General features: G+C 35.1%; 1 protein-coding gene across 2 annotated transcripts in view; it reads right to left on the bottom strand.

The window, feature by feature from the left end:
• Positions 1 to 12522, bottom strand: part of LOC121371040 (RING finger protein 17-like) — a 76357-nt gene that overhangs the window by 35169 nt on the left and 28666 nt on the right. For both annotated transcript variants that reach the window (XM_041496658.1, XM_041496659.1), the window contains 7 exons: positions 12262 to 12374; positions 6889 to 6988; positions 4630 to 4805; positions 2826 to 2888; positions 1269 to 1326; positions 690 to 813; positions 10 to 106 (listed from right to left, as the gene is read on the bottom strand). In XM_041496658.1, the coding sequence (XP_041352592.1) occupies positions 10 to 106; positions 690 to 813; positions 1269 to 1326; positions 2826 to 2888; positions 4630 to 4805; positions 6889 to 6988; positions 12262 to 12374 (731 nt within the window). The remainder of the gene's footprint in view (positions 1 to 9; positions 107 to 689; positions 814 to 1268; positions 1327 to 2825; positions 2889 to 4629; positions 4806 to 6888; positions 6989 to 12261; positions 12375 to 12522) is intronic.

Below are 12522 nucleotides of genomic sequence, written 5' to 3'. Positions count from 1 at the left end.
ATAACAAACCTCTTCATATACTTTTGCTTCAGTTTTCTCATACAATCTAAAATCCGGGGACGGTCGCTCAGTTACGGTCATCTTCTCAGGAGAGATGGCGTGAGACCTAACAAAATATTCAAGTTACATTAATGTTATTTCACTTATATTCCATTTTTAAATTTGTTTATCTTCACAACAATGAATATTACCCAGTTTTGTACACTAAGACGACAACAGTTTAAACACATCTTCAGAATATATTTAGCTATTTTATATTACCCTCTGTCCTATCAAATAAGGAGATTTTAAAAAATCCAAATAATCACTGCTTTAAATAGTAAAATTTTAAGAATAACTTTCATGATGTGTATGTTATTCTTAAAATGTTCCTAGTTTTGTGTTATCTAAAACAGGAGTTAAGCACTACCAAGCAGGTAGTGTTTATCACCTTTGAAAGATGGAAGCCTGTTTGAGAAATGTGGTTTATCTACTGATCGCAGTGAGATATATAACTGAAGCATGAAATGTAGGTGGTAATAGCAACAACAGCAACCATTGCCTGCAGCCCAATACAAAATAACTTTCTCATTAAGTTTGTGGCGAAATTATATCCCACCCAAATCCATTTTCGTATTGTATTGCAATGACAGAAAAAACAAACAAATTCTACATCATTTTGGATAAATGAACCAAAAGGAAATACAAACCATTTTCCTGTGCTTTTACCAATGCCACTTTTAACCAGACAATAGTTGATGCTCAATTCCTGAATGGTCAGATCTACTGGATCTACTTCATAGAGAACAACAGACAACTTGTTATCTTGGACTTCTGTAAACAAAAGAATAAGAAGCAGAAGTTGATTTTTTGTTTTTTTAACCTTCTAACTACTGGATTAATTTTTGACAAAAACCATGTTGGGGGTGTACAAATTTATATATTTATATATTACATATTTTTACTTAAATTTGTTTATAAATACATAAAATAATGTTCAGATGTAAACCGTTAATTATTAGTTTTGTAGGTTTTTCAAATTCTTATATTTTAGATCAGTTAAAGTTGATTAAAATTAGGCAAAAAATCAATAAAGTACTGTTACTTACAAACATTTGTGGGTAGATGTCCAGTATTTACAACTACTATTCCCAGTATTTTTATGACCAGAATATTTTTCAAACAAACAACGATTCGTATCCTAATAAACATTCCAAATCATTTTCAAATTAATTGTCACAACCAGCTATCAATTCCTGAATATGACTGGCATATGGTTTACATCTTACCCACAACTTTTAGCTGAAACTTTTTCAAGTTAACAGCATCTGCCCACCATGTCCGACCCTAAAAATAAATAAACAGTCACAAACAATGAAGCAGTTAATATTAACAAAACATATTAAATAAATGACAGTGATAAAAAGTTTGATTTATAACAAATTTAACAAGAGTGAAACAAATACTGAACTAATAAGAAATGTGAAATTTGTAAATGTGTAATGCAAATAAAATGAAGTGAATGTTCAACACCATCTCAATATATTTTAATCTAGGGCTATTTGGAGTTAACATACGGCAATTGTGACACTTGATCTACTATGTACAGTATTAAAGGAAATTTGTTGCAACATAGAATACTCTTACCAGGTAGCAATATACAGTTAGCTCACTCGAGTACCTGAGTGTGTAAAGAGTTCTCTTTTTGATTTTGCACAGATCCATCTTTGTAAGCTAATTATTTCGAATTATTAAGCTTAGTGATAGCCAAGGAGTTATTTTTTAAAATGACAATTGGTTTGTTTTCAAACAAGCTGATTTTGTGAAAACTTTAATAGCTAAACCTTTATTCAAATGAGGGTTTTTGTAAGGTTTGATGAGCAAAGTTTCTCTAAATATATGTGTGGTGTCCGCCAACTCCTGCTTGGGTGTGGTTTGTATGGGTGTGAAGATTGTCAAAAATGCACCCAAAATCATGCAGTTTGGACACATTATGATGAAAGTAACATAAACATTTAACTAAAAAATATTTAAAATAAGCCCTCTTTATAATTATGACCCTTTTGTAATTTCCTTGAGACTAAAAATACCTGTATCTTTCTTTATTTTTAAACCATAGGTGGGCATTTAGGATGCCATGGGCTGGCATGCATAAATCTCAGCTGAAGATTCACAAATAAATGTGGTCTTCTACCATAGAAATAATTTTTCTGTCACATGTAACAAAATGTTTTAATCAAGTTATTTCAGTTAAAAAAAAGAAATGAAAAGCTTTTTTAACCTAGACAGCAACCAAAGAAGATAATGAACTTCCTAAAGAAAAAAGACCAGCACAAAATAATTAGTTTGAGATTTAACCGTTGAAGCCAACCATGACATAATTTTCCATTGCATAGGATACTTTCATTTAAGTAGAACCTTACCTATGCCAAAAAACTAAAATTAACTAGGCAAAAAACTTCTAAATGATATTAGATATAATGAAATACATTATTTTATATCCCAAGATGTTCCTCCATACAACATTTAGTACTCACATCTCTAAAGTGTTCCTCCATACAACATTTAGTACTCACATCTCTAAAGTAACAGTGACCTCTATGTAATATGACACACATCTTTACAGTGTCACCAAAATACACCAAACAACATGTAGATGATTTGATTCTTCAGTTTTGTCTCGGAATGTGTCAGTTTGGTGAGTACTACTGTATTATAAACCCACTTTTATTTCTTTTTAAATATTTATATTTATATTAAAAATATGCATGTAAAAGACAATATTTCTGAATATCTCCCCATGCTTATAACATAGGTTTGTAGAGACATAAAGAATTGTGACTGACCTCGTCCCCCCAGGTTCCATCTGGACTAGCTGGTTCCACGTCTCCCAGTTCACAATGCACAGCCTGAAAGTACACAACATTGTGAAAGGTTAGCCAGAAGTTTATGTCTGGGTTATTCATACTGTGAAAGTAATGTTTGACAACAATCAGTTTAACAAGCATTCTGAGAGAACTGCTAAAGTAATTTACATGCCCAACAATTTCCCACATTTCTTAAGATCTATAGCAATAACTGTCACAAATGGGAAAATCATCCTGAAATTCAAACTTGATCTGCAACACAACATGATAAAGCTATACGCAAAAAGCAGAAAAGTAGTCTGGAAAACTATAGATAAGACAGATGGATGGACGGACAGAGACAAACCAGATAAGACTTGTAGAGGACTTGGAATACAATCTAGAATTAAAAAAGTTGGAGAAGTGACTTCTCCTTTCTCAGGAAAAGTGGAAGAAATTTAATAAAAGTAGGTGAAATGGAACATTATTGGTAGTATCAATACCTTTTGCAATGTTTCGTTAAGTTCTGCATTCCTTCAGAAACATTCCTAATTATGCACTACGTTCAAATTGTAAAATATAAAATACTACTACTTACAGTAATAAAATTTAAGCAAAAGAAATGTAAGTTTTTATTAAAAATGCTATATTATTAAGCAGTTAATAATTAAAGAACTAATTAGTATTTTCTGGCATCACTGAAATGAATGTGGCCAAGAATAAGAATGCTTGACTGGTCACTGCAAATGGCTCGAGACGCATCAATGTACAGTCTGGCACCAAAACATGGATTGACAAGGTGTTAAATGTGAGCTATGACACTAAACAAGTCAGGCTCAAGATGTCTATTGTGTGATCTTTTTTTTCCAAATCGGATTAGGTCCAAATTATTAAGGCAACTTTTGACTTCTGGAAATTTTCCAGAACAAGTGCCTCAGGAGGATTCTGCGCATCTATTGTCCAAACAAAATCACCAACAAGGAACTCCATGAAAGGATAGGCATGCAGCCCATCTCTCTCCAGGTTAAACGCCGCAGATGGAAATGGATTGGACACATCTGCAGAATGCCACTGACATCCATCCCAAGAGTGGCTATGCACTGGACCCTGGTGGTAAGAGACTGAAGGGGAGACCCAAGGAGACCTGGAGAAGATCGGTGGAGTAGGAGATGAAGGCTCTTGGGTGGAGTTGGGGCCAGGTGATGAAGCTTACAATGGACAGACAACATTGGCGTTATTTGGTGTTGGTCTTATGTGTGACCGCACACGAAGTGACTTCGACTTCTCACTACCGCTAATAACTCGGCAACTTAAACAGAGTTTGAGTGACAAAAAACCCTTTATTTCACCGGCTAGATTAGAAAGAAATGTTTTATTTAACGTCACATTCAACACATTTTATTTACGGTTATATAGCGTCAGACATATGGTTAAGGACCACATAGATACTGAGAGAGGAAACCCACAGTTGCCACTTCATGGGCTACTCTTTTCGATTAGCAGCAAGGAATTTTTTATATGCACAATCCCACAGACAGGGTGGTACATACCACGGCCTTTGATATACCAGTCGTGGTGCACTGGCTGGAACGAGAAATAGCCCAATGGGCCGGCTAGATTAGGGCCTGGGACTAATATATGCCTGATTAACAGCTATTGAATATTAAATATGTAGTCAAGAGTAGGAGAGAGAAAACCATTATTATGCATTAACACAAAATATGCTTTCTTCAATTATATGACTTTTTCTTCAGCTTTTGTATAACCTAAGTCTTTTAACAATGAATGAAATTTATTAACTTACCAAAGGAGGAAGTTTTAAATGAGCATCAAGAATCTTTCTGATTTTTAGGTAAGAAACACGCTCCTGAATTCCAAAGTCAACGTACATGACATCAACCTGGCGGCCACCCGGCAACCCGACAACTACCGCACGGTACCAGTACTGATCCACCGAGTACTGCGACACACACACCATGCCTGCAACACAACCGGAATAAAGTTAGGAAAGAGCGTAGAGGACTCATTGGAAGATTGTTTTAGCCATCCCATTGGCAATTGGGATGTTCGATTTTATTTGTCGGAAACACCTTACAATGAAAACAAGTCTCTTTAAAAGACCCAGTTTACCATCTTAGTGGGAAAATACAATTAGTTTGAGGTCAGGTTAAGTTAAAAAGAAAAATATATAAAAAAAAAAAAAAAAATGTAACATCATTAAATTGTTAGGGTTTTTATGCATGCAAGGACTGTTTGAGTTGTATTGCAAATAAAAGTCAAATTACTACAGAGGCTATGGCTATTCACCCACCCCATGTAATTTTGTAAACAGTCTTAAAGGGAGGATTCTAAGTTTGTCAGAATGACCAGAAGCACACTGAGTCATGGTTCATACAGCCACTCACTACTAAAATTCAAGGCCTTTTCAAGGCTTTTTCAAGTCAGCAAAACCCTTTTTCAAGGCTCCTTACATATGCGACTTGAATGCACTTTCGTCCATTTTAGATAAATCCAACGTTTTTTTTGCAACATGAACACACCACCTTTCTATTGTCCACTTTGCATTCTCTAACCCAGTAATATTCGGATAACCACTAGCGGTTAAAAACAGTTTTCCCCATTTTTACAAGTAGTACCTATTTTTGAAACAGGAAAACTGGCTTCTATTGCCGCCATTTGCATACATGCTTTTGGCATGTTACGGCACGGAAATTACCGACTGTCAAAGGGAAATAACTCTTTATTTCATACCGTGCAAAACAATTTCGTCATCGATTTTAAAGTAATTTTTCATAGCTAACAACTGTTTATTTGTGGATTATTATTTTTAAATATATCAAATAATATTAATAATAAGTTTATTAAAATATATAATTCACTACATATGATTATCTACTAAATTTAAGGGCTTTTTAACCTTCTGACTACTGCAGGCGAGATATCTCGCCCGACGTCACGTCAGTCGATATACTGTACACTGTATACAGTGCATTCCCCAATTCATATTTCCCGCCGTTTTGCACACGACACTCACCGGAAACGGAAATATAATTAAAGAAAAAAGATTTTTTTTCAAAATGGTGGTTTTTGTTTTGATTTTTTCAATTGAAAATACCTTGAAATTTTGAGTTCAAAAAGTGGTTTTCGGCAAGTATTTTCGCTTGACAACAATGGCGGCACGTCGCGGTAATTTTCAGGGATCGATAGCTGATTGTAACAGCTAATTTGATAATAAATTTGATCGTTTTTCCAACAACAAAAATTACCAAATATTGCAATATGAATCGTAGTTCGGGTTTAAAAAAAAATTCTGGTCAGAAAACCACTGTTATCGGGAATAATGGACATAAATACTGGACAGCTGGCTACAAATGCCCATAAGTAAACGCAACTTTTTTCGATTTTTTGCCTAATTTTAATCACCATTAGCCGATCTAAAATAATAAAAATTACAAAAAAAGACACGAAAATAATACTTACCGATTCATATATGAACTTTATTTCAAGTATTTATGAAACATTTAAGTGAATATATGTGAGTAAAAATTATAAACTTGTACCCACTCAACGTGGTTTTTGTTAAAAATTAATCCAGTAGTCTAAAGGTTAAGGCCAAACTACAATATTCAAGGCCTTTTCAAGGCAATTTTCAATTTCAAGACCTTTTCAAGACTGCACCTCAAATTCAAGGCCTTTTCAAGCCTGTGCGAACCTTGTGAGTATACAAAAACACTGATATTCTAATTAAGAAACAATACTGAGTATGTCATTTTAGTTGTTAAAAAAGTTTATTACCCCAGCAGGCACTCATAACGGGGAAAATAAAAATCATAATTATCACGCATTGGTCTAACGAACAATACTATTGGATAATTTGATTGGATGATAATGTCCCTCTTGAAATAATTTTCATTTGTCACTCACTAAAGCTCGTGACAACTGAAAATTATTTCACTCTGGACATAAATTTGATAACTGGTAACTCGTTTATTATCCTCTATTTATTTGTTGGAAAAATCTTACAATTGCAACAAACTGAGGAAAGTCTCTTTAAAAGACCCACCTATCTGAGGACAGAATACTGAATAGAGGTCTCCCTTGGAGGTGTACGTTGTCTGCATATCAGCCATCAGGTTACACAGGTAATTCAACTCGTCGCCTGCCTGTCAGTAAAAAGAAATGAGCAAATTGAGTTGTTAATCTTAATAAAAATGTGATATGACCATTATAAAACAAATCATAGATTTTCATCCAGCTCGGTTTTTTAAAATCTCTTGGCCAAAATATCTTTTTGCTCTATGTACAGTATTTGCAATGTTCTGAATTTTTTTTTTATTTACATTCACACACCCCAAGCCTCATTTTGAAAAAACATTCAGATAGAAATCTAGCATTTAATTTATAATGGCCTAAGGTTCGTAAACAATAAAACTTTAAACATTTTATGACATTTTAAGTCTGTATTAAAATTATATCATTTTAAAATAGCACACTTGCCAATATTACTTTATTTAATGCCATGGGGTTGTTCAAGATGATAAAAATACATAGTAGGTAAATTTAATTACTTAATAACAGTTTCATTAATATCAGACATATGCAGCTGATTGATCAACTAAAAATACTTGACATGGAAGTTTGAGCTCACTAAATGGCAATTATGATATGTTATATTTATTACCTGCAACTTACAGTACACGAACCAACCATAGTGGCAATATCGGAGATCGGCTCGGCGGTTTCGGAAAAAAAAATTCCCAAACATTCGCCGATCGGCGGATCAGCAATTTTGTAAAATATTTATTTCAACAAGAATTACGTTTGCACTTCATCCAACGTGTAGAACTGTTCATTAGGATTATATTGACCATGTTTACATGCACATTGTTATTAACAGCTTCAAGTCATAAAAGTGAAACACCAATTTTTAAAAATAAATAAATAGTGAAATTGACTCACATGCAACTTGCGTCAGCTGTGGAAGAATTCATTATATATGATGGGGATCAGTTTGATCAGTTTGAGTTTTCGATGTGCCACTGATTTAAAAAAAACAAAAAACAAAAACAAATGGGGAGGGGGGTGGTTTGAGGGACGGATGTTTAAAACCAAATTGGCTATCAGACTATTTTGTTCCACACCAGTAACAACTTGCTGCGATTCTGCAAATTCGCACCGGTCACTTTGCTGCGAATCTGTGACCTCTTTATCTGTCGGTTGTTGTTAACTGCCGATGTTATAAATTTAATTTAATTTAAAAAAAAAAAAAAAACCTTGTATGCCGCAGCGTTGACATATGTTTTAAAAGCAGAATTATTAAATTATTATCCTAAAACTTCTGTTATTGATATATTCCGATTGGCATCTTAAATCATGCACTCTTATACTGACTATAATAAATTTTAAAACTAAAACACATGATATAATTTAACTGACCGACAACCCTTGTAGACAGCTGAAAAAGGAAAACTATAATGGAAAAGGAGCGTCACTGCATGTGTCGGGGGGGGGGGTATTGCGGTTTTGAGAGAAAAGAAGTGAAATCGACAAATAAATGTGCATGTGGCTTGCCTACGTGACGTCTGTCACAAGCAGCTAACAAAAACTTCATTTTATTTGTATTATTATTACATGTATTATTATTTAGGGTGTTTTTTAAAATTCGTTTCTTTTTTTCTTTGTCTGTTTTTGCCAATGCAGGTGCGTATGAAATAATGTTAGCGGGGTGTGTGTGTGTGTGTGTGTGTGTGTGTCTAGACTGGCGAGCTACGTTTATGGGGGGGGGGGGGGGTGTGTGTTACAAAACAATGTACACAGGCGCATGTGCAGAACATTGTACCGGTGTCTAGACTGGTGAGATGTTTTTAGGGAATGTCGGGTCATGCTTCGGGAAGGGGGTGGAGGGTAGACCCTGAAGCACACCCCTGTGCACACGCGCCTGCAATATAATTATGTTTGCGGCTTAATTTACCAACGGCCCAAACGATCGCGGGTCTGCAAGCTGCTTTGTTAATTGATTTCCAAAAGGAACTAGTGTTCAGGTTTTATTTGAGGCTGTTTTTATTGTGGATATATTCCCGCTAGCCCCATTTACATTTTCTTCACTATCTGTAACAATAGCATTATACATGTATGTTTACCACCGATTTGACAAATGATCGTTAGTCGTTTCGTCTGCGTTAGGAGTGATTTTCGATAGGAACGTACGCAGGCACGTGGTAACAATATCCGGGTGTGGGGGTTTGGAGCACAATCTCTAATGGAGGTTGCTCAGTCTCTAGTGGGGGAGGGAACAGAAGCCAATTTTAAAAAATCTGTATTTATATATAGGACCAACAAAAAACGTACATATTCGTCCACAAGTGGGAGAGGTGTGTGCTACATGTGCCTGGAAGAGGTTTTATATGGGGATGTTGTTGCTGCAAATATGTTATATCTAACCCCATTTATCTTTTCACTAGCTGTACCAATATCATTCTGTGTACCGTCGATTTGACCAACGATCGCCGTTTGTTTGTGTGCCGATTTGTCAATATGAGAGTTGGCGTGATTTCCAAAAGGAACGTTGGTAAAGGTTGTATCTGGGGCTGTTGTTGTTGTTGCAAGAATATTCTCTCTAGCCACCATTTACCCTTTCTGCTCTAGCTGTACCAATATCATGTTTACCGCCGAGTTGTCCAACGATCCGAACCATCGTTTTGTCTGCGAGCTGTTTTATTTAATTAATGTGAGTTAGCGTCATTTCCTAAAGGATCTTGGATACAGGTTTTATCTGGTGCTGTTGTTATGGGCCCGGTATATCATCTCTAACCCCCAATTACATTTTCTCTACTAGCTGTATCAATAACATTGTATACTTGTTTACCGCCGATTTGACCAACGATCGCCGATCGTTTGTGTGCTGCTTTGTTAATATGTGAGCTGGCGTAATTTCAAAAAGGAACTTGGGTACAGGTTTTATCTGGGGCTGTTATTGTTACTGGTGTATTCTTTCTAGCCACCATTTACCCTTTCTCCACTTGTTGTATCAGTAACATTGTATACTTGTTTACCGCCGATTTGACCAACGATCGCTGATCGTTTGTGTGCTTTTTTTTGGTAATATGTGAGCTGGCGTAATTTCAAAAAGGAACTTGTGTACCGGTTTTATCTGGGGCTGTTGTTGTGAAAGGTGTATTCTCTCTAGCCACCATTTACCCTTTCTCCACTTGCTGTTCAAATATTATGTTTACCGCCGATTTGACCAACGATCACCTGTTGTTTCGTTTCATAACTCCTGTTAATAGTTATTGTGAGCTGGCGTGATTTCCAAAAGAAACTTGGGTACCTCATTTATCTGGGACTGTTGTTGTTGCAGGTATGTATGTATATATATATATATATATATATATATATATATATATATATATATATATATATATATATATATATATAGTGGACTCTGTCTAAACCGGACTCACTTCGTACCGTCGAAATAGTCCGGTTTACATAGAGGACCGGTTTAGACAGAGTTCATCCAGAGTTATGGTTCTTGAATGATCAACAGCTCGCGATCAACAATAACATTTGAACCCATGGATGGTTGGGAAACACAGTCATACAAGCCAGACTTGCAATCGATTATTTCACAGACATAAAAAATATACCTAAAGGGACATTCCTGAGTTTGCTGCAATTTTTAAGATGTTATCCACTAACAGAGACTTTTTAACGATTGTAATTACATATCAAATATATTTTTCTGCATAAAATATTAGTGGCTGCATATTAAACGTGTTTTTGGTTGTTCTAATATTTGTACTAGGTTAAATTTAATTTTATTTCCTAAAACATTATTTATTCGTACGTACGAAATTATTTGAATACAAAATCCAGCTCTAACGGCCTACCGCAATAAGAGTAAACTTCACACGAGTGTGATTACATTTTGTATTTGATCTTGCGACGGCGTCCTAATTACTCGGCAAGTGCCGATCATTGTTCAACTAATTAAGCAGCCCGTCATTCAGTCACATCCCAATCCGGTGTAGACCGAGGTAATTAATGCATGGACGGTTGTTTCGTTCTTGATTTGTTATCCGGAGTCCGGAGTAGACAGAGTACGGATTAGGCAGAGATTTATACCTAAGAGATAAACGGTAGCTGGACGGGTCTTTAGAAATGGACCGGTTTACGCAGAGATCCGGATTACACAGAATCCGGTTTAGTCAGAGTCAAATATATATATATATATATATATATATATATATATATATATATATATATATATATCCCTCATTTACCTGTGTTCCAATAGCTGTACCAGTATGCTTACTAGTATATCTTTTTTACCAACAGTCCTATGTTATTTTGTCTAGGAGCTTTCTTTTAATAACTCAAATCGTGTCAGCAATTACAAAAGGATCGAGTGCGGGTTTTATATAGGGAAAAACGTGTAATCATAAAATATGCCATTTCTTTCCAATAACCGTACATGCACAGTTGTGCGTTTACCAACCCGATTTACGAAAGTAATTTGGGTGCAGGTTTGTCGGGTGTGCGACCTGCCCCCCCCCCCCCCCACACACACACAGATAGAGGGGTTCTGGGGTTTTTTACTTTTATTTTATTTTTATTGGGGTCTTTTTCTTCAAATATATCAGTTTTGACTTTGATTAGTATTTACAATATTGTGACGATTTAAAAAAAACAAAAAAAACAACCCCAAACAACAACAACATTTTAATTCAAATTTTGTCTCGCAGCTGTTCCTTTTTAAGCACATAAAATTCAGTGCAGCGGGAGTGGAGAAACTGTGTAGGCATAGTCCCTAGGTCCCCATCGTCGAACAAAATGTGTTAAAGGCTTAAAAAGCAATAATAATAATAATTATATACAATTATGCTCCCCACAACCTAACCACAATCCGAAGTATGCAAAACATTTCTCTTTTACGGTCTTGTTTTGCCTGCCTTACAGCAAACCACCAGACATTTCGAATACACAGACTCCAGACGTCTCGAATCATATCATTATATATCATTTTAAAATAGCACACTTGCCAATATTACTTTATTTAATGCCATGGGGTTGTTCAAGATGATAAAAATACATAGTAGGTAAATTTAATTACTTAATAACAGTTTCATTAATATCAAAGACATATGCAGCTGATTGATCAACTAAAAATACTTGACATGGAAGTTTGAGCTCACTAAATGGCAATTATGAAATGTTATATTTATTACCTGCAAGTTACATGTACTATGTCATTGTAATTCATGATGCAACAATTACTCCCATAGTATGTAATTATCACAATTGTGTTCAAAAGACAAAATACACAATACCAACTTGATAAAACTGGTTTAACACATTAAAAGAAAACCATTTCCAATTTTACAAAAATCATGTTATTTAATATTACTTTTATTTATTTTTTAATAATAAAACTTACTGGCTGCACATGAAAACTGGAAGGCAAATCCAAGTTTGTGACCATGCCATAGAATGTCTCCCCAACTCCAATAGGTTCAGCAGTCATGTATTCCCGCTTTGTGTATGATGGGACTGGAAAAAACCCCCACAAGAGATTATTGCACATGTCAAATGTTTATATATTTTATAATTACAAACTTCCTGCCGTTATAGGATTTACTCTATTCTGATTAGACAACATCGCAGAAACATTATCCTTCAACAAATCTCAGAAAATGAT

Source organism: Gigantopelta aegis, chromosome 4 (assembly GCF_016097555.1).
Source record: "Gigantopelta aegis isolate Gae_Host chromosome 4, Gae_host_genome, whole genome shotgun sequence".
Lineage (NCBI taxonomy): Eukaryota > Metazoa > Mollusca > Gastropoda > Neomphalida > Peltospiridae > Gigantopelta > Gigantopelta aegis.
This window is presented reverse-complemented; position numbering and strand designations above follow the sequence as displayed.